General features: G+C 41.6%; 2 protein-coding genes across 2 annotated transcripts; one reads left to right on the plus strand and one right to left on the minus strand.

Moving 5' to 3' along the window:
* Window positions 1–5,991: 5,991 nt before the first annotated feature.
* On the minus strand, window positions 5,992–11,194 carry psmb4 (proteasome 20S subunit beta 4). Its single transcript, XM_083765457.1, has 8 exons — window positions 11,060–11,194; window positions 9,862–9,988; window positions 8,859–8,938; window positions 8,397–8,543; window positions 8,171–8,252; window positions 7,858–7,974; window positions 6,476–6,564; window positions 5,992–6,145 (listed from the first exon to the last, which is right to left on the minus strand). The coding sequence occupies exons 1-8, from the start codon at window positions 11,173–11,175 to the stop codon at window positions 6,133–6,135; spliced, it is 771 nt and encodes a 256-aa protein (XP_083621583.1). The 5' UTR covers window positions 11,176–11,194; the 3' UTR covers window positions 5,992–6,132.
* A 675-nt stretch (window positions 11,195–11,869) lies between these two features.
* On the plus strand, window positions 11,870–15,300 carry snrpd1 (small nuclear ribonucleoprotein D1 polypeptide). Its single transcript, XM_083763232.1, has 4 exons — window positions 11,870–12,011; window positions 13,322–13,398; window positions 13,797–13,988; window positions 15,076–15,300. The coding sequence occupies exons 1-4, from the start codon at window positions 11,998–12,000 to the stop codon at window positions 15,150–15,152; spliced, it is 360 nt and encodes a 119-aa protein (XP_083619358.1). The 5' UTR covers window positions 11,870–11,997; the 3' UTR covers window positions 15,153–15,300.
* The last annotated feature ends 7,953 nt before the right edge of the window (window positions 15,301–23,253 follow it).

The raw sequence follows: 23,253 nt of genomic DNA on the forward strand, positions 1-23,253 counted from the left end.
GGGTCCATGCTCCTCTGACATCACAGCTGCTACGCACAGCCTAGCTCCTCCCTAACGCCATCTACAGGATGGAAGCACAAATCACTGCTTTCATACAGACATGCAAACAAGATGAACAAGGAAATACACACAGAAAAGTAACAGAAAAGCTTCAGTTAGGAGTAAATCAAAGTCCAGGGTGGCATTCTGATCGATAATTGGAGTGTGGTCGGTTGAGTGGGTCGCTTGAGTTGTACCAGTTGTGATTAATTAATGGTGCTGTCAAACAATAATAATGGACCATACTGGTGGAGTCTATCATGTTGATCTTTATGTTTTATTATACTTGATATTACTGAACACCATTTTACAAAAGCGTGGTTTTTCCATTCATTAGTATAAAAAGTAGGTGACTAGCGCACATCCAGTTCATGTCTGGTGCTGGACTAAGGTAAGTACAGTGAACTTGAGTGAAGAGAAGAGAGTCCGCACACAGATTTGCTCCAATGGTGTTTTTCCAACCTGTCAATGCCAGCATTGACAGGTTATTTGCTCAAATGTAAAGAATTTAATTTGCAAATGCTGTCTAAAAATAAAGCCATGGGACCAAGACCTGAGCAAGTATTGTCTTGCAGTAATTGTGTATTTGATCATTTCAAAACAATAATTTGGCAATTAATCAATACAAATAACAATAATAATAATAATAATAATAATAATAATAATAATAAATAATAATGATAATATGTGATGCATGTTACAGATGACAAACCAGAAGGTTAGTGTTAGCCTACTGTCGTATTTTGTCACTGTTATGTGGTTGTGAGATATTAAACTACTAAGCATAATATTAATTCAAATCTGACTGGATTAAGATGTATGTAGGATAAAAAAAATCACAACCGTGTGAACTGAGTGGTGCTACTCCCCCCCCCCCCCCCCCCCCCCCAACAGTGCAGCACTAATACTATCTCTCTCCCTACTGGTACTCATAGGCTCATTAACGTCACAGCTGAACACGGACATTGCTGTTCCTTGGAGTGGTTGCACCACTCAAAAATGTTTGATTGATAGAAAGCAAGTTTCTATTTTCTTGACTACATTCCTCATTCCTGCATGCTAAAACTTAAAGTAGTGGACATAAACAGAACTATTTATGTATCATAAATAAATACATATATGGAGTCGGGACACAAAATAAGTCAAAGTGTCAATCAATATCATCCTTGGACAGACAGGAATAAGGATAAGAAAAAATAGCTATACACAGAGAAACAATACCTGGGTTAGTTCAAGTTTGTATTGTGTGTAACTGCATGTGTGTGTGTGTGTGTGTGTGTGTGTGTGTGTGTGTGTGTGTGTGTGTGTGTGTGTGTGTGTGTGAGACACTGTCTTCGACATTTAGGGAGAAGGGAGCATAAACCAGGCTTAATGACACACACACACACACACACACACACACACACACACACACACACGTCTCACACACACACAGTCACACACAATACAAACTTGAACTAATTGCCAAAATGTAGATATCAATCTCTATACAGCTTGTAGCCTATAGTCTGTTCCTTTTGGCTCATGCAATGGAGTAGCCATATGCTTCACACGCCATTCAATCACGGCTGTCATGTCAGAACAGAGTATATCCCTGTAATGTAGTAGTAGTAGTAGTACTGTAGTAGTAACACTGGCGTCACGCCCAAGTCGGTGACCTAATTGTCATTGGTATATTATCGTTGCACAGAGCATGAAAGCAGCATGGTTGTGAATGACGACTGACTTTAAAGTCGCACCACATTTATCCCCCATGGAGGGCTTTATCGAAAACGGTGACCAGAAATGATCTGGACCCTAGACTGGCCGTTTTGTAGGCCTACTCGGTCGGAGGAGACATTATTCGATAGGTCACCGATTCCGAAGAAACACCCGAGCCGTAGCAGGCTGCCCGTTAGCCTGTCAGTTAACTGTCAGAGGATCAAACCAGGGTTCGTCGCACGGGCCTTTTCCACGCGCGACAAAAATGACGTAATTTCAACACAAAAATGACGCGCTAGCGTCGACACAATTTATTTATTCTTCATGAAATGGCATTACGTCATTTTTGTCCAGCGACGCGCTCGTGCGACGAAGTGTATTTATTATTTAATTAGCCTTTAGCTAATAGCTCCCCACGCGCGCGCTCGTTAGCTGTAGTTTTTTTCACGTGCATATTGTTAACGGGGGATAAAGCGCGTGGTTTACGTCAAGTGAGCGTTCGCCCGTTAGCCGCTAACCTAGCATAGCATGCTAACCAGCTGAGCTAGTTGCATTTAGCTAACATTAGCAAGCAATGGAAACCCCGTTAAAAACACAATGTGTCGCGTGTTAGAAATTTTCTAAATAATTCGACAGAATAGTTTGTAAATTATGTGACTGTTTTGTGTCACGTCAGATTAAACACACCCGAGTAATTATTTTACAAAAGAAAAAGAAAGTACCTGATCCAGGATACAGCAAAAATCCCCTTTCAGATGTTTTTGTGATTGGACGACAGTGTGATGTCTGCCTGACTACAAAGACGACGTATGCTCTGATTGGCTGGCTGCACTGATTCTGCATGGATACAGAACCAGGCTTTAATGGGATTGGTTGAGCAGAGTTCTTTTTTGGACTGGGATTTATTCAGGTCTGCCCAGTGACTGACATGTCCATAGCAACGAAAGTGAAAGTATAATCATTAATAATTTTGAAAATAATAATAATGTGAATACCGTATGTTAACTTCTCTATCTTCTACAGTCAGTGAAGCATGGACATTAATTAAGTCACATAATAACACAATGGGCTGGGCTTCATTTTCATGTTGTATTCATTTCAGACAGACAAAATAATTAAATGGATCATAACATCATAATACCAGAATATAGTTTAGTTTACGTCATGGCAAGTCTGGGGAGTGGATCAATCTTTCAGTCAGTCTTTTAATTAAAGGACCCAATTGTACAATCTCAGAATAACATCTATTCTATAAGGGTCCATTTGGACTGGGGGATCACCTGGAACTCCCTCAAGGATCTCTGGACCCCAAATTGAGAAGTTGAATGAGTGACGTACACAAACCCATTAATTGAGTCATATAGTATATATAGGCCTATATAACTCCACTACAAGGGAAAGTTGCTCAGTCACATTTTTACTTGAATCCATTAATGAGAAGTACTGGAGTAGGCTAATCAAAGAAAAACATTCCTGAAGTATTCAAAATGGTATTTTCTGTTTAATTGCGACCAAAAGGTCGTAGTTAATACTATGAAAAACCTGCATCTCCCGTCAGTTGGTCATGCCTCCATATATGGTCACGCCTCGTGACAGGTCTCCATATATGAATATCACGACACTGACCTCATCAAACCCTGGATAACCATACATGGAGAAGAATCACCTATAATCTAGGTCCTAGATCTGCATATAGCTCCCTCAATTGCGCCATTATCTAAATTCTCTTCTAATGTTTTAGTTAAGTCGACTCTTAAGATCTGGACTCAGTTTAGTCGCCATTTTGATATTCAACTATTCCCATTACTAACCCCTCTGTGTGCAAATCCATTATTTCCTTCTTCCTTACAAGATCGGGCATTTAAAATTTGGTATGATCATGGCATTAAGTCAGTCAAAGATTTGTTTGATGGTGGCACGTTCGTTTCGTTTGACCAGATTGTTCAAAAGTATAAGCTACCCAGAACCCACTTTTTCCGTTACTTGCAAGTCCGTGATTTTGTTCGCCAAAGATTTACTAGTTTCCCGACTATTCCACCTAATTCACCTATAGACATAATTATAGCGTCAGCTCCTCTTAGTCTTAAGGGAAAGATATCGTCACTCTATACCTCATTATTTGACCTTCAACCTTCAACCACTGCCTTTAAGAATATTTGGGCCCAGGACCTGGAAGAAGAAATTTCTGATGAAACCTGGGAGGCCATTATGGGTCGTGTTCATTCTTCATCAATATGTGCTAAACATGGGGTGTTGCAATGTAAATTTCTCCACCGGGTGTACTGGACCAAGGTTCGGTTAGCCAGGATTTATGATAGTGTTGATCCAACGTGCGATAGATGCCACCAGGCTCCAGCTAATCTTCTTATGTTTTGGACCTGTCCAGCCTTAGTCTTTTTGGTCAGCTATATTTGATACTATTTCAGATGTGTTACAGTTTCCCATAGACCCATCCCCTATTATTTCCCTATTTGGCGTCCTTCCTGATACTATCCCCCTGCCTAAATATCAATCTGACCTTGTCGCTTTTGTGACGCTTCTGGCAAGACGTCTTATTCTCATGTATTGGAAAAAAACATACCCCCCTTCACATTCCCGTTGGATATCTGACATACTGCATTTTGTAAAATTGGAAAAAATTAAATATACATTGCGTGGCTCAATCTCCAAATTCAGTAAAACATGGCAGCCTTTTCTGTCTCATGTTGACCGCCTTACACTTGTGCCCCCGATTGAACCTGATTAACTGTCGCCTGACTTGCCAACCTGTCTTGTCTGGATGATGTTTGTGACCGAGATCTGCTTTGTATATTGACTAAATTGGAGTGCCTTTTCTATCTCATGTTGACCGCCTTACACTTGTGCCCCCGATTGAACCTGTATAACTGTCGCCTGACAGCCCAACCTGTCTTGTCTGGATGATGTTTGTGACCATGATCTATGTATATTGACTATATTGGAGTTTTTATTTTATTTTTTATATATTGTTTTGTTGTGCTTTGAATGTTCTTTGGTTGTCTTGATTTGGAGTTTGCGTTTTGTTATTGTGTGTGTTTTAGTTTCTTTTTGTATTTGTCACTCTGTTTTTATTTCTGAATTTACTTATATTTGTAAAAAACAAAAAATGAATAAACAGAAAGAAAAAAAAAAAAGATCTGCATATTTGGAGCCGGCCAGCAACTCTACATCTGACCTCAAACCCTTAGATCCATACCCAGCTGCCACAACAACTTGGTATGGGGCAGTATCTCTCTAACAGGCAAGACAGAATTTATTGAAGGTGAGATTGCCTTCAATAAGTAAGTGCAGTGAGATATCGGGATGAGATTGTGGAACCAGTGGCGATCCCATATCTTCAGAATCTGGGACCTAACGCCATCCTCCAGGATGACAATGCTTGCCCCGACAGAGCCAGGAATCCAGGATCATCACGTAGGCCTACCTCCAAATTTTGGGAGTGTAGAGGCGTCGGCTGACTTGCAACAAAACCTGGTTGAAGAATGGGATGCCATCCCACAGCAAAATGTGATACGAGGAGGTGTCAAGTGTTGCGGCTGCGTTTGGATCTTCCATTTGGTTCCTCAACAAATAAAGTGTAAAAATGGCCAATGTGTTGTTTTTTAGAGTGCAATCATCCAATCGAAAACAAGGGTGAATATTACCAACCACTTGCATTTTGGCAAATGTTTAGGTGCTACACACGTTTAGCTGTGTTGCTCATCCTACAAACACCAGAATCTTACTTATACCCTGTTGTAAAGTTGACTAATCAACGATTAAAATAATACCAATTGGTGTTATTAAAGTGGAGAAATAATGGACCAAAGTTAAGTTTCCGAACACACAATATATATATATAAAATACAGATTGATTGGTTAGTGACGTGCTTCATCTCTGAACTATAATTGAAACCAGTCAAGTCAAATTCATCATATTCAGGTTCGATTCCCATGCATGACCTTTGCTACTTTCCACTATACTATCCAAATATATATATTTTTACGTCCGGATACCCCGTCCAGGACAGGCTTCAGACGAGCCTGATTTAGTGTTTATAGGAAACTGTTGTGACCGCATACCCTTGCTGACGTCGACCCCAGGCAGGGTTCGAAGTTCGAACCCTATCCAAATAAGCCCCCCCAATTTTATTTATTTATATATAACATGTACATAACTAGTGAATGTGCAAATTTCATAGATGGCTGGATATAATTATTTATTATTGTGGGATAAAAACACAATTTAAGCAGTTTATTTTTTAGACAGTTTATTTTTACAAAAAATGGCAATGAACGAGAAAAGAAATTAAGAAACCTAAAGTATGTACGTATGCATGTTTTATGGAAGTGATGTGAATCAACAAAAACAATACAGTAGATTGGTATTCCTCTTCATTCGAAACCACTGCAGAGAGATAACACACACACACACATTAATACATCAAACACACATCAATACACTAGAGCCTGACCGGTATCTCAGTGTATTGCGAACGAGTACTGAATAAAGTATAGATATACACACTCCCTCAAGATAGGCAGTAATTATATATTCTTCCTTATGTATTAATAAGCAATATGAAAAATTCAACAGAAAGGAGAATCAACTCCTGTGTCTTCAATCCCTTTTTAAGTCTCATGTAAATTAAGAAAGTTTAAAGTAAATATGGCCATTTTTAGTTTAGTCTCCGCTGCTCTTGTGAAGTAGAATTTGACATTTCAACTTTGACCTTACCTGACACAGTGGGCAATATCCCAGTTTGTCTCTGAGGACAGAGGACCCTCAATCTCCACTCCATGCTCTGTTACTATGGCGATCTCATGCTGAAAAGCAAATAAAAACAAACAGTTTAACACCAGTTAAGAACTCTAAAGACCATTAGTTCCAAGGATGAGATAATTCTGGGAAACCAACTACAATTAAACACACCTGCTTTACTGTATGTGTAACTATTCTCAAGCTGGCATTCCTATTTTGGGCATATCATTGTAGGTGATATTTATTTTTTCAATAAACACACACACACACAAAAATGTGCCCAATGTTCATGTCGCAAAGTCGAAACTGCCGTTCCCAACTGTGCTTTCTGGTCCTCATAAGTCACTGGCTTCCCCTCTGCATTCTACCAGTTTCAATATCCACACGCGAAGGCGCTCCACGTCCCTCACGCGACATTGATCTGTGCTGTACATTGGTGGGCGCAACTAAAGCCCACCACACACCGGCTGCGTCCGCCGCGCGGTGGACACAGCCACCTCCATTATTTTCAATTAACCTATCGCACACCGGCTGCGTCCGACACGCGCGGTCACGCCTCGCCTGCCGCGCCGATGCACCGCTGTTCTATTTTCCAGGCGTTGCTGCGCGGCCTCCACCCGGCTATCCGTTGGCGTGGCAATGGAATATAGTCAACAAAACTCCCCAGCCGTGTGGTAGCGCGCCGCGTCCTGTTGGTGTTGCCGTGCGGCTATGGCGCGCGGCAATACTGTGCCGCGGCGGTCGCAGACGGTGTGTGTCAGCTTTAGACTCCTTTCACCACCTCCAAAATGCTTGCATTCTTTTATTTACTTTAATTTCGCCAATAGTACCCCCTCCCCCTAGCAAGAACCCTCTTCCCCTAGCATCGTGCCTACTTCAGTGTCTGAAAGCTGCCACTACGCACTCCATCGTCTATAGTAAAGTCTATTTCTCTTCAGAAGCGTTAACATTGTGATTTGTAACCTCAGCACAGCATAACATCAGAAATCCCAGGACTACATTCCAAGAAAAAGGGCTTTTAAAACGGTCCAGAAACAGGACTCCTTTCCTTCTTCCGCTTGGCTACGGCCGCTAACGTGACACGCGTGTCGACGCAGTGCAAGGCATGTTGGGCTACAGGTGCATGATGGGAACCTATTTATTTGCTTTTTTTAAAGCAGGATGTGAGTGTGCCGAAGGCGCATGAACCTCTAGTTGATCTACAAGTGCACAATGCATCACAATGTGAGCTTGTAGATCGGAAACTTTTGCCACACAACACTTCGTCACACCAATGACCACCAAATGGAAAACAGACTTGCACATTCAAAGCACTGGGAGATGCCCATTCCAAGCAGGATCATACTGGATCAACTCACCCTGTTGTAGGAGCGGGCATCACGGTAGTAGAGCACTTTGAGACAACGGTCCACCAGCTCCCTAGCCTCTGCCTTTGTTATCTCCACCTTATTCTCCACCACCTCCCTCATAAGGGGCTACACAGACACACACACATTAGAACCATTTCATTTGCCAAAAAGAACAGATCTTACTTGAGTAAAGACAAATCCACAGAGCAGCAATTCGTCTATAGGTGTGCCTCATTTCATTTCATATTGAATGCATTGTGAGCTTGTAGGTCTGCAATTTATGATTTTTGCTTGAAATCAAAATAAATGAATAGCTCCTCACCTGGGCCAGGTATGCACCAAAACCAGTGGCCACTGTAGGAGCTTCATAGGCCACGCCCAACTTGTCCACATAACCTAGGAAACTGAAGGCACAACACATGGCCAACAGGTTCATTATAAAAAACAAACCACCACATTTAATTCTGATTTCATGAAGTGGTGTTTGTTACGACGATTTTTGTATGGCCTATGCGGTACCAACTAGCTAGCTAACTATCCATCCATACCTTTCTCCGTTGTAGAAGCCTCCTATGATCACAGTGTTCCACAGAGGGTTCATCTTACAGCGGCGGTTGTACATCACTCTGGTCAACCACGAATGAACTGCCTTGGGACTGTAGCTGTGACCGTCACCTAGCAACTCCTCATCTATACTGGAGACATAGCACAGAGAGGATGAGGAAAGGAAGATAACAGACTACTCATCTTGACACACACACACCCACCCACCAGTGTTGTTTTCGTCGACTAAAACTAAGACGAAAAATGTTCGTCGACTATACCTTTTTTCACTGATGAAAACTAAATAGAAACTAAGCTATTTAGTCGACTAAAATCTTATATTTAGTCGACTAAAACTAAACGAACACTAAAACATTCCAGGTGACTAAAACAAAATGGAAACTATTGAAGAGACTATCACTAAAACTTGCTGCCATAAACAACACTGACAGAGAGAGCATACTTACACCATCTGTTCGATGATCTGTTTGAGATACTGGTAATCAGCGTAGTCACCTGATGCTCCCAGGATAGTGCTACTGTTCACCTGTCACACAGAAGCAACACCGTAATTATGCCTTTTTTTCTCTCACATCAAGTAAAACATCAAGCACCAAAAAGAAGGGAGACGCAAGCTTCAGTGTGAGAGCCAATAGTATGGAGTGATGGTGGAGACAGCTAGAAAACTAAAGTAAACCCAACCGGGGAAAGATGACCTCTGAGACCCCTTTTCCACCGGTTGGTTCCCAATGGGAACCGGTTCAGTTCTTTTAGGATTTTAGTCCATGAGCCAGAGCTCCAAAATTGGTGGGAAAACTATACCCTATATTAAATTGTTTATAGGATCAATACAAGTAAATGAATACATGATAACCCTTCCACAGTAGTAGCTTTATCATATTTTCGACTATTTTGCATATTTTCCTACATAATGCCTCATTTGCATATTTAAAAATGTAAAATGTGTAATACAATAAATCATTGTCTTCGTGTAAGTACTAAATTGGGGAAATTTCATGGTGATAATAATCTAATATAGGTATGGTTTTTCCCACTCAATTCATAATTAACGTTTCAATTTTGGAGCTCTGGCTCATGGACTAAAAACCAAAAAGAACTGAACCGGTTCTCATTGGGAACCAACCGGTGGAAAAGGGGCCTGATTGTTATATAATTGAAGGAGAGGATGGGGAGGAAGAGGCTCTTTGTAAACAAAAACCATGGCAGTGACAGTGTTCAGTCTAGTGGCAACGAAAGAGACTTGAGAGACTGCATAGAATTAATCCTATATACATTTTTTTAAACGTACCTTTATGAAAAGGCCCTTCCAAAATAAATAAAAAAATAAACAAAAAAAAATCTTTTTAACAGGATCTGTACTGGTTCTATAGGTAATTGTACTTGTTTATTGTGTTCCCTGCTATAGCCACCACATGCCAAAACGAATGTGCCTTTTCTCAAGTGTCTAACCTTCATGAGGCGAGAGATGTTCCTGAAACGAGCCAGAGAGCCATAGGAACCCAACATATCCGCTGCCATCACCACTCCTCCGGTGAACTTCACCCCCAACACTGATGTCCCCGTTACCATGGGATTGCTGGCAGAGAGGACAGAGGAAAGGGACAGGTACAGTACAGGAGACAGTCAGGTAACAATAAAGAGCAGTGTTACTCATTCTGAAAATGTATTGAACACTGTACTTCTAAAATACTAAATATCCATATAGCCCTGTTGTAGGCCAGCTGACACTGTACTGGTTTCAACAACACTGAAAATAGTCTTTGCACATATATCCAAATGTATGGTCTTATTTACTGGTGCCATACTGTACATGATATGTATATGTAAGAATATATGATATTATAATAACTTGGTCCAGACTGTCGCCTATTTAACAAACATGTGTTTCAGCTTACTGTTGAATTTCCCCACGGGTATCAAGGAACTAAGGAAGATCTATCCGAGATTAAAACGCAAGACCACATTTAAGGTTATTGTTCCAATTAGTGTGCGTTATTAAAATGTATGAACGCTTTGTATTTGACATTTAAGTTACCGTAATAAACGATAACCTTCCATTCTGTAGTAGCTTGTATTGGCAAACCGTAGCTCTGGTCGATAGCCTTCTACTGCAGAATCGAAGCAGTAGAAGGCTATGGACTAGCCCCTTTCGGGACCCTACATAAAGCTTTTCTGAAATTTAACAAAATGTCAGAAACTTCAGTACCATTGGGTTCTGCTTGGAGGGCTAGCTATGGACCAGAGCTAGGCAAACCGCTAGCTGCTGTCCATTGAATTATCAACAACAGTGAGGATGATGGTGATCTAATTCTAATGATCAGGAAATCAAAGTTTCCTGATCGCATTGAACTAGAAAGGACCCAAGTTGAATAGTTGAAGCTTTTTAACTACGAGTTGAAGTAGCTATAGTTAGCATAGCATCTTCATTTATACTCCGTTGGTAGGACGGTGTCCCTCGCCAGAAAATAACAAATCTACAAGCTGTCACCGCCACGCACTGCGCCGCGGTGATGGCTTTAAGGTCTGTTCTTTTTTGTTGCTAGTTAGCTTAGCACCATCCATGATGAGACAGCACCGTGGGGCCACAACAGAAGAACACAATGAATAACAAACATGTCGGAATAGGACGGAATGTTGCGTCTCTTACAGCGTGTGTCGGACGGGACCGCAGCCGGTACCGAAGCTGTTCCCCGGGAAGGAATAAAACTGTCCGGGCTTAGGTCCATTCTCCCAGAAATTCAACTTCAAGCCGCTAGACTCCATGTTGGATGATGATTCTGTCTTTCGGAAATCGGAAGTGACGACAAAACACTTTATTGAGATGTGATACAAAGATGATCTTTTACAAAAAATAAATTACGTTCAATCTGTGGAGCTTTTTATCTGTCCTGACTGGCTGACTCTGAGATGAATTCCCATATTACCCAGTTAATTCACCCATTTCATTAAAAAAGACAGAACATTGATTCATTGATTGAAAGTATGTATGTAATAACAGTTTGCAGAATTACAATACATTTCAAGCACAACTCAATACAAAAACTGTTAACTGTGAGTGGACGACACGACATACCATAAAGCATTACACTTGTTTACAAGAGGGTCCACCGTTATCAATTAATCATAACATTTAGAGACTACATAATATGTATATGTATGGTGAAGCGATCGAGGTTATATGTGCATATTATGCACATATAACCTCGATCGCTTCACCATTTTTATAAATAACAAATAAATTACTACCAGGCTTTCCACCTCGGATAATTATCATTAATCTCACTTCACTGGCTACCTGTTAAATAAACACAAATTATAATAAATATAATTATAAATTATAATTTGTATTAAAAACACTACAAGGTCTGGCACCACCCAAAAGATCCAGAAGGTGGTGGTAAAGCACCATAACTTCACCATAGTAAACTACAAAGTGAAGAAGGTCGCGTATCGATGACGCAAGTCGGCGCGACTCTAAAACGTTAGTATTGCATACAACGGCGGCCTGTGTGTGGAAACACTGAAAAAGCGCTGTAATTTTTTGTGTGTTTGGTGGAGGATTAATAGACAACATCCATCACCAACATGAAACTAGTCAGGTAAGATGAATTAAATACACCTCAGTGTCTTGGACGTGTCTTTATTTGGGGCTAAAACAGGCTGCCGCCCGCGGATGCATTTAGATCAAATAAAAAAAAAGGCTGGCTCTTGTGTAATTTGCGGGAAGCAGTGTTTTGTAAATGAATGGATTCCACAATGAATGAACGAATGAGTTCCTTGCAGGATAAACTGACTGCAATTCATTCAAACTGTACATTATACAGTTATATATCTTTATTGCATAGTAATAAGTATGTAGTTGTACAGGTACCGTATATTGTTGTAACGTTAACCAACCAGTTCGGACGGTCCTGGTGTTTGTTGTTCAGGCCATGTTTAGCTTCCTGTATTAACCTGATAAAGTAGGTTGTTTTTTCAGAAAACTGTGTTTTATGCGGAAAACATTCCAGATTAAACACTGGATAGTTGCTGCTGTTAAAGCAAAGTGGCTTTTTGTATTTACTTCTTCTCCCCTTTGTTTTGGAAGTGGATGCTAACTGCTAAGTGCTAACGTGACCATAATTTATTATAAACCGCGAAGTAAGTGCTCGTGCAGGTATGCTTTTATGCACATATAGCATAGGTCAGTGAGTGACTCTTGGCCTTCATTTATAAGATGTTTTATCTTTGGGACAACAAGCCAGTGAAGCTACACTGCAAAATCCTCTTTCTTAACTCGGCGAGTTAACATCAGAGACCAACATTGGTGATTGGTCCATTTGGTTCCTTCCTATTATCTGGTGACCCCTGCACAACAGTGCACATTACACTTGGATACTAATTCAATCTCTTCCAAGTAGAGGATTGAATCAAACAAGATGGATTTTGAGTGGTTAGAACAAATTTGGTGAAAGTTGTTTAAAGGACCACTTTTCAACCTATCTTCATATAATTGGTCATCACTAATGGTCATGATAAAATGCCACAATATTGTTTTCTACTCAGTCTGTGTCTCATGGGAGGGCTGTGGACAGTTCAGAAACCCGTCCACCTGTGACATTGATGGGGAATCCAACCTCATAGAAACAGGCTTTCTATTCCTGAAAAGTTGCAATGTGAAATTGGAAGTCACCGTTCTTACGATTATACAAATTTCTTTCTTAATACAAATCTAAATAGATTTTTTTTTGCTATTTTATCATGAACATTAGTGAGGACCAATTATATGAAGATAAGTTGAAGTGGTCCTTCAATGGATCATTTCAATGAAAGACGTATTATCCACTTAAGCATGGAGGATGCCTATGCAAATGTAATAAATTATACCTTGAAATCATGTTAACTTTTTTTTTGTTGCTCTCTCTTGCAGATTTTTGATGAAACTCAGCCATGAGACAGTCACTATTGAACTGAAAAATGGCACCCAGGTCCATGGAACTATCACAGGTATGTTTGTGTCACAGCCCTGTTCTCCAATGCCTTTTCACTGTGACACTGTCATGTTTTGGGAGACATGTTTCATGAAGTGTATAAGACCTGAGGCCAATTCTACAAATGCCTTCTAAATAAATAATAATGGCAGATGTACAAGCTCTTGTGCCGTGCTGTGAGCTTGTACATCTGCTATTGTGGAATAGCCAGCACTGAAATCTAAAATTACACGAATGCTTTCCCAGTTTTAATGGGTTAAGTATGAGGTGTAATTTTGTGACCATCAGAAATCTTGCTCCTTTGTCTACTCTACATGGATACATTATATCACAAATAAATAGTGACTTATCCACAATAGTTTCTCACAGATGTACATATCCGTAACACTTTAATCACACACATTGCTCACTTAGGTGTGGATGTGAGTATGAACACTCACCTGAAAGCTGTGAAGATGACACTGAAGAACCGCGAGCCCACCCAGCTGGAGTCGCTCAGCATCCGCGGCAACAACATCCGCTACTTCATCCTGCCCGACAGCCTGCCACTGGACACTCTGTTGGTAGACATCGAGCCCAAGGTCAAGTCCAAGAAGAGAGAAGCAGGTGAGGAGCGTAGAAGGGCTCAGTGGGGATAGGGGGATCTTCAACAGGGAGATAAGTAGCAGCATGTCAAGCATCAATTCAGAGCCAGTGTATTTAAGAGGTTTGTCCTTTTTCCACAACCATGTTGGAAGGTCTGGAGACGCAATGACAATAAAATAGTTCCTAACAGTTTGGAGCATATGTGCTAACTATCCCTCGCTGTGAAGTAACACTGGGTCACTGCTTGTGTGGTCCGTTCTAACAAGTACCTAAGTAATTATAACCCTGTAGGGATTAATCAGTCATCACATTGGTTTCGTCCGATATTTGCTTTAAAATGCAATATCGGTATTGAATCGATACAAGATATCAGTTTTAGCAAATATTTTATAATTTTTTATGTTGAAAAATAAAATTAAAAAAAGCCTTTTGTGATGATGAAGGCTGCAGATTATATCAGTGTGTTCTGGGGCAGCTTTCAAAAGAGTCAAGCTGTTTATTTTGGGATATGGGTCAACATTTCAATAACGGGGTGTATCTGTTATTTAAATGTTTGGAATAAAGAGATTCTTTAGTTTTTTTCTCTCAAATTCTGATATCCGTTTTAATTTGCGTTGGTAGTGTTTTTACTTTTTTTTCAAGAGGCACATTGATTGTACCAGTATCGAGCACTCTACTCAATATCAGGTTGTAGGTGACTTGATATGGTCATTGGTATATTCATAGGACAATGGCACATGATTTCGCATTTCTTCGCTTCACAAGAAGTGAGGAAGAAAATACTTTTACATGGTTCTTTAAAGCCACGTTGTAGCAGAACTGGTGGTGGATCCAAGCTGGCAGTTTATACCGGTTAACCACTTGAGTTCTGTTTTGTACTTTGTCTTATGCCAGTGTCATTTTGCATTGCATTGCGATACAACAGCAATTGTATGCTATTTTCGCCTATAACGATTTGAACCAGGTTCAAAGTAGTTTTTAACCTGAGCAATTTCCATGCACACAATACTCCAGGTGCACATTTTCACCCACTCGTACACAACTACTGTTATGTACTTGATCATGTAAAATTGTAAAAGTATTTAACCATCGACATTATTCTCTCTAGTGGCTGGTCGTGGGCGAGGCAGAGGACGGGGGCGTGGAAGAGGCAGAGGCAGAGGCCGAGGCGGGCCCAGGAGATGAACACCATGCCAACAAAGTTATCAGTCTTGTCTCACTGTTTTGTACAGGTTTTTCTTTTTACCTTCCCCAAGGAAACTTGACTCCTTTTTTGTTTTGTTTTATTATTTCTTTTTATTTTGTACATTAAAATGTTCCAACATGGACAGAACCCATTGTCTGCTGTGCGTTTTATTGAACCCTGTTAGTGACTGTTTGGTGCAGACTGGTTTGATTTGTGGTATTTGATTTTTCTATTTGAATAAAGATCTGTTGGTTTTTTTCTCATTTAAATGTGTATCCTTGAGTAGTCATTAACAAATCCTGTGGTGTATGTGACATTGTACCAACTTTGTTAAACTGGGCAACTGCAACACATGCCACACTAGGCGTGTTCATCAGTGTTACATTTGAGGAAAAGTAACATGATGCAACAAGGGAGTGCTTAAAAGCTATTGATATATGTATATTGCAATTATGTCTCTTGAATTCTGAGTAAGGAAACTTTTGAAGTACTTCCAATTTTAGACCAATGGAGGGTGCAAGAAGCATTCATTATTCACACTGTAAGAGGGGGATACAATAATGCACATGTGGTTAAGAATGATGAGCTTTTATGATATTGCCTTTATTTAAATATGGAAAAGTAAATGGGCTCTTCCATTGGTACTTCAGGCCAGTGTGGTTAAATTGGCTATTCTGATTTTATATTTCGTCGTTGCGTGACACCGTCATACGACTGGAACGTCGGTTTAAGTATGAGTTAATAGTTGTGCAAATTAATCGTTTATTCTATACGGGTGCTTTACTTTTATTCTGAAAAGAACTGCCACCGGACGGAACATAGGTCCGGCTTGGGCGGACCGAGGCTCCGTCTAATGAGCTAATTTAGAACTTCCTGTCTGAGAGCTAGCTAATTTAAGACATCCGGTTGCCTTCAGAATAAAATAAGGTTATTTAATTCGTTAATTAAATAATTATTACATTATTAGTATTATTACATTACAGTTATTGTAAAGACACACATGTTTCTGTGTAAAAATAAGTAATTAAATAACAAAGTTATCTAAATGGATAAATGCTATTCACTGGAGTGCATGGACTTTCTAAAGTGGACACTGGACAAAAGACGGCTCCGCGAGGCAACTATCTGGACATACCCACGCGTTCAGGGAGATGTCCTCTACCACACCCCACTCTCCGCTAAGCGGGAGAGGTGTAAAATTCACAGCAGCAGACCTTCTACTGGGGTCAATGCTCACAAAAGTACCGTTTCCGGACCCAGAATGGACACTGGACAAAGAGGCCTCCGCGAGGCAACTATCTGGACATACCCACGCGTTCAGGGAGATGTCCTGTACCACACCCCACTCTCCGCTAAGCGGGAGAGGTGTAAAATTCACAGCAGCAGACCTTCTACTGGGGTCAATGCTCACAAAAGTACCGTTTCCGGACCCAGAATGGACACTGGACAAAAGACGGCTCCGCGAGGCAACTATCTGGACATACCCACGCGTTCGGGGAGATGTCCTCTACCACACCCCACTCTCCGCTAAGCGGGACAGGTGTAAAATTCACAGCAGCAGACCTTCTACTGGGGTCAATGCTCACAAAAGTACCGTTTCCGGACCCAGAATGGACACTGGACAAAAGACGGCTCCGCGAGGCAACTATCTGGACATACCCACGCGTTCGGGGAGATGTCCTCTACCACACCCCACTCTCCGCTAAGCGGGGGAGAGGTGTAAAATTCCCAGCAGCAGACCTTCTACTGTGGTCAATGCTCAAAAAAGTACCGTTTCCGGACCCAGAATGGACACTGGACAAAGAGGCCTCCGCGAGGCAACTATCTGGACATACCCACGCGTTCGGGGAGATGTCCTCTACCACACCCCACTCTCCACTAAGCGGGAGAGGTGTAAAAGTCACAGCAGCAGACCTTCTACTGAGGTCAATGCTCAAAAAAGTACGGTTTCCGGACCCAGAATGGACACTGGACAAAGAGGCCTCCGCGAGGCAACTATCTGGACATACCCACGCGTTCGGGGAGATGTCCTCTACCACACCCCACTCTCCGCTAAGCGGGACAGGTGTAAAATCCACAGCAGCAGACCTTCTACTGGGGTCAATGCTCACAAAAGTACCGTTTCCGGACCCAGAATGGACACTGGACAAAAGACGGCTCCGCGAGGCAACTATCTGGACATACCCACGCGTTCGGGGAGATGTCCTCTACCACACCCCACTCTCCGCTAAGCGGGAGAGGTGTAAAATTCCCAGCAGCAGACCTTCTACTGTGGTCAATGCTCAAAAAAGTACCGTTTCCGGACCCAGAATGGACACTGGACAAAGAGGCCTCCGCGAGGCAACTATCTGGACATACCCACGCGTTCGGGGAGATGTCCTCTACCACACCCCACTCTCCGCTAAGCGGGAGAGGTGTAAAATTCACAGCAGCAGACCTTCTACTGAGGTCAATGCTCAAAAAAGTACGGTTTCCGGACCCAGAATGGACACTGGACAAAGAGGCCTCCGCGAGGCAACTATCTGGACATACCCACGCGTTCGGGGAGATGTCCTCTACCACACCCCACTCTCCGCTAAGCGGGAGAGGTGTAAAATTCACAGCAGCAGACCTTCTACTGAGGTCAATGCTCAAAAAAGTACGGTTTCCGGACCCAGAATGGACACTGGACAAAAGACGGCTCCGCGAGGCAACTATCTGGACATACCCACGTGTTCGGCCCCAAGGCACAGCACTTTTTTGAGCATTGACCCCAGTAGAAGGTCTGCTGCTGTGAATTTTACACCTCTCCCGCTTAGCGGAGAGTGGGGTGTGGTACAGGACCTCTCCCCGAACGCATGGGTATGTCCAGATAGTTGCCTCGCGGAGGCCTCTTTGTCCAGTGTCCATTCTGGGTCTGGAAACGGTACTTTTTTGAGCATTGACCACAGTAGAAGGTCTGCTGCTGTGAATTTTACACCTCTCCCGCTTAGCGGAGAGTGTGGTGTGGTAGAGGACATCTCCCCGAACGTGTGGGTATGTCCAGATAGTTGCCTCGCGGAGCCGTCTTTTGTCCAGTGTCCATTCTGGGTCCGGAAACGGTACTTTTTTCAGCATTGACCACAGTAGAAGGTCTGCTGCTGTGAATTTTACACCTCTCCCGCTTAGCGGAGAGTCGGGTGTGGTAGAGGACATCTCCCCGAACGCGTGGGTATGTCCAGATAGTTGCCTCGCGGAGCCGTCTTTTGTCCAGTGTCCACTTTATAAAGTCCATGCACTCCAGTGAATAGCATTTATCCATTTAGATATTTTTTTATTTTTATTTATTATTATAATGATTTAATTACTTATTTTTACACAGAAACATAATGTGTGTCTTATAGAATCATATAGCATCATTTAAATGCTTAATTTGTAGTTTTAATGTGCAAATTAAACTTTTTTTCAATACTCTAGAGGGTACTCTTATTTTGAAGAGATCGTCCACCGGAAGCCTTAAATTAGCTCACTAGATTAGGGCTCCGTCTTTTGAGCTAATTTAGACCTTCCTGTCTGAGAGCTAGCTAATTTAAGACATCCGGTTGCCTTCAGAATAAAATAAGGTTATTTAATTAATAATTATTACATTACATTATTAGTATTATTATTACATTACAGTTATTGTAAAGACACACATTATGTTTCTGTGTAAAAATAAGTAATTAAATAACATCAAAAAGTTATCTAAATGGATAAATGCTATTCACTGGAGTGAATATTCTATTATATTCTAAAAACGACTTATAAATCCTAAAGCCTTGTTTATACTTCACTGTGCAACGGTCCTATGCTGGACAATAGCAGATATGCAAACTCACAGCACATCTCATTCAAGACACTGAACTTGCAGATCTGCCATTTTTGAACACACTATCAAGTTAACCATTTATCATGCTGCTCTACGTGGCACTGCATTCTGTGACATTAAACCAAATGGCATTTTCCACTCTATGACACTACTGTTCTACATTTTTGTCTAATAAAATAGGCTATTAATTTAATCAATCAAACTGCATTAACTAACAGAGATACTACTAACCAAGCTATCCATGTCAACATGCTCTATAGGAGTCTCAATAACAGGTATAAGTAACGTTTAATGTTTAGTAATGTTTAATGTAGCAGAAGAGGCCATTCATTGAACAGAGTTTTGCACAATTTTAACATCCCAGATCGATTGAAATATGAATCTACTGTGCTGTGCTACACCATGATATATTAAGAGTACAATAACATTCCATTGTGAATAAAAACCTATTAACCACAGTGTAATGCTAAAGGTTTCATCACAGGGCTGTCTGCTTCATGTAATATCATTAAAAGTGTTGTTGGTGACAGTTATATGAGTTGGAAGCATTAAGACCCATTTTAACCCTCAATGGCTTCCTTTCTGACAAATAACGTTATTGTAAAAAAAAAAAAAATTCACGCGTTCATATGTAGCTATTTTGCATTAGAAGCGGATGGGACCAAGGGACCCGGATGTAACGTAAGAGGACTACAATAGATTCGCGGTTAAATCTCGCGGGCGTGGCCTCACACCGGAAGGAAGTGCCGCCGCCCTCAAATACGGAAGAGACGCGTGGAGGTAGGTTTGGTCAGTGTTTGTTTGGAACGTGCCACGTCACCATCGCGGGTCCGTCTTCGGAGCAAGTAAGTGATTAAATGTTATTTAATACTTAACGCTGTTGTTGTTTGTGTGTTCAAACGTCTATCACTTGAAGTTACTTGTTATGATGTTTATATATGATGTTTGTACGAAACTGTAAAACAGTGTTTCAGTAGCCGAATGGTTAGTGTCGAAGGTTTATAAACAACTATGCCCGGCCTCAATGTTTACTAACCGTCGACAGTACCCACTCGACTACCGAAACACGGCTTTAAAGAGTAGTATTTACATATCTAAACACAACAAGTAACTTCAAAAGTGATAACATGTTTGAGCCACGGACCACCATTTCACATTAATAGACTCTCACAATGGTGGTCAGTGGCTCAAATGGGTCTGAGAGACTAGATGGCCTCAAATGGTGGTCCGTGGCTCAAACGCTGAATAAATAATCGACTAGAGGTGAAAATAGTATTGTTTGGTAGGTAAAAGGACAAACGTTCTGTGAAAATTGGCACGAAGCAACAAACATTCTTTGAAATTGGTGGGAAACGATCCCGGGCACTCATGTTAACAAAGCTCAGTCACTAACCACTATGCTACAATCAGCATTATATAATCAAAGGATCAAAAGTAGCAATCTTCTACATTCTCTAATTGTGTAGTTTTTTTGGAAATTAAGCAGATGCTTAACAACAATTGAACTATTGAGAGTGTAAAGATCTACTATTGGGGTCAATTTGGTTACCTAAATTAAATTGCTCTGTATTGTGACAGTAATCATTGCTATAGTGTGTGTTCAGTAACAGTGTTAAATAGCTCTATAGTGTGACAGTAATCATTGCTATAGTGTGTGTTCAGTAACAGTGTTAAATAGCTCTATATTGTGACAGTAATCATTGCTATAGTGTGTGTGTTCAGTAACAGTGTTAAATAGCTCTATATTGTGACAGTAATCATTGCTATAGTGTGTGTGTTCAGTAACAGTGTTAAATAGCTCTATATTGTGACAGTAATCATTGCTATAGTGTGTGTTCAGTAACAGTGTTAAATAGCTCTATAGTGTGACAGTAATCATTGCTATAGTGTGTGTTCAGTAACTTGCAACACAGCAGCCAAGTATATGCAGAACACATATACACGCATTTGACATAACACAAACAACAAGACAATTTACATACATAAAGACATGAAGAAAAGAGCAATATCCACCGCTTAGATTATCCTGTGGCTACTACAACTCCTGATTAAACCCTTTTCTATTTATTAAAGAGCTGGAGAGACAGGAATATTCCTGTTACTGAACACACACTATAGCAATTATTACTGTCACAATAACTTTGTACTTTTGCTACTGATGTTTGTGTGCAACATTTGAGCTGGTGTCAAGTCACCTTAATTCAAGTGATAGATTATATACAGGGGCATGCCATATGGTCTACCTGCACAGCCTTTGTGATTACTGGTAGATCACGATGTACCTTTTGGGCACCCCTGCAATACAGGATTCCTGTCCAGAATTGTTTTTTATTAAATATAGAGGGTTTAAGTGTAGGGTTTGTCATGTTGGTGTTCTCTATAACTTTTCGTCCTGGGCATGACGTTAAACTGTCCAGTGTAACTCCAAGTTACATGGGGTGGGTATGGTTTGAGAGTTTGTGATGCTCAGTTCTTTTTTTGCGTCTCGGTTCCTCAGGTGGAAGCTGCATAGTTGGGTTTTTGATGGGTTGGGTTTCAAGTGGCTGGTCGTTTGTTTAGATATTGAAAAGGAGGGGGGCGAGCGCGCTACCTTGTGGGAGGCCGTTCTTTTCGGCTTTCCATTTACTCCTCTGGTCATTTAACTGAACATAGAAGCGCCTGTTGTTGAGGAGGCTTTTCCTGACCATTGTGCGGTGTTGGACAGTGTCGTAGGCAGCAGAGAGATCTCTGAATGCTGCTCCAGTTATTTGTTTCCCCTCAAACCCATCCTCAATGTGTTGGGTGAGGTTGAGCTCTGTCCAGCACAGGAGCGGCTGGGACGGAAACCAGCTTGGTCTTTAGTCAGCTTGGTATCTATGAGTGGCAACAAGGCGTTGGAGTAGCAGCTTCTCATATAGCCTTGTAGGTGATGCAGAGGGAAATGGGTCGGTAGCTCTTTGTGGATAATGGGTCTATGCCAGGTTTAGGGATTGCAACCACGTTGGCCTTTTCCCAGACAGAAGGGATGGTTTTCTGTGCTATGCATGTGTTCAGCATCCCCACAAGCCAGGTCTTTGCGTTGGGTCCCAGGTGCTGTAACATTTCTGCCAGTAGGTCATCAATCCCTGCTGCTTTTCCGGGTTTCAACTTTCCCATTGCAGTTTCAAGTTCTTCTAGGTCGAAGGGTTTGGTTTGAGGGCTGGCTGATTGTGGTTGGTCTGATACCACTGTGCGATGGTATTCTCCTGTGGGTCGGTGGCGGTCTTGGTCACAACTGGTGGCCAACAGTTGTAACCAACACCGCCACCGACCCACATAGAATACCATCGCACAGTGGTATCAGACCAACCACAATCAGCCAGCCCTCAAACCAAACCCTTCGACTTAGAAGAACGTGAAACTGCAATGGGAAAGTTGAAACCCGGAAAAGCAGCAGGGATTGATGGCATACTGGCAGAAATGATACAGCACCTGGGACCTATCGCAAGGACCTGGCTTGTGGGGATGCTGAACACATGCATAGCACAGAAAACCATCCCTTCTGTTTGGAAAAAGGCTGGAGTAGTTGCAATCCCTAAACCTGGCAAAGACCCATTATCCCCGAAGAGCTACCGACCCATTTCCCTCCTCTGCATCACCTACAAGCTCTATGAGAGGCACTACAATTTCTGAACAGACTATATTTACATCAATATGTCTGGGTCCCCACCTACTCACTCAGGGTTGACGTGTCACACCTGCAGTGATGGGAGGGGCACCAAAATGTGGTATTTTGATTGTTTAATGGGGGCACTCCCTTAGTATAAAAGTGTATGTTTTGTGTACACATGACCTGATGAAGATCAAATGGATCGAAACGCTGTCAGTATTTCAACAAAGAACGTCTTTCTTATACCTGTGGTGTGCGGGCTCCATCCAATACCTACACCAGTTGTGATGCAACAGAGTTTGCTGTGACCGTTGTGAATTATGGGTGGTGTGGTTTTTGCCAAGACGGTGGATTGTGGCCCATGCCTTCCTGCTGTTATTTGACATGTTTGTGTTCTCTATATCTTTTCGTCCTGGGCATGACGTTAAACTGTTCCGTTCGAGAGGACCAGCGACCCTCGAATGTAAACGGCCACGAAAGGAAATTATGTGTGTGTGAGGTGTTCTCTATAGGTTGGGTTTCAGGTGGTTGTATTGTAGTAGCTTGACATTTCTTGGAGGGCACTTTCAAGGACAGACTCAATCTTCTGGAAGTCTGCTTGTTGGGTCGTAATGCAGAGGTTGTCGGCGTAGATGAAACGCTGGCA

Source organism: Protomyctophum parallelum (assembly GCF_964188405.1).
Source record: "Protomyctophum parallelum genome assembly, chromosome: 1".
Taxonomy (NCBI): domain Eukaryota; kingdom Metazoa; phylum Chordata; class Actinopteri; order Myctophiformes; family Myctophidae; genus Protomyctophum; species Protomyctophum parallelum.

Coding starts and splice junctions, on each gene's coding strand:
- psmb4 (XM_083765457.1), bottom strand. CDS start 11,175: ATGGAGTCTAGCGGCTTGAAGTTGAATTTCTGGGAGAATGGACCTAAG. Junction 9,989..11,059: donor GGTCCCGTCCGACACACGCT/GTAAGAGACGCA, acceptor CCTCTCTGCCAG/CAATCCCATGGTAACGGGGA. Junction 7,975..8,170: donor TTGGTGCATACCTGGCCCAG/GTGAGGAGCTAT, acceptor GTGTCTGTGTAG/CCCCTTATGAGGGAGGTGGT.
- snrpd1 (XM_083763232.1), top strand. Junction 13,399..13,796: donor GGTCCATGGAACTATCACAG/GTATGTTTGTGT, acceptor TTGCTCACTTAG/GTGTGGATGTGAGTATGAAC. Junction 13,989..15,075: donor GTCCAAGAAGAGAGAAGCAG/GTGAGGAGCGTA, acceptor TATTCTCTCTAG/TGGCTGGTCGTGGGCGAGGC.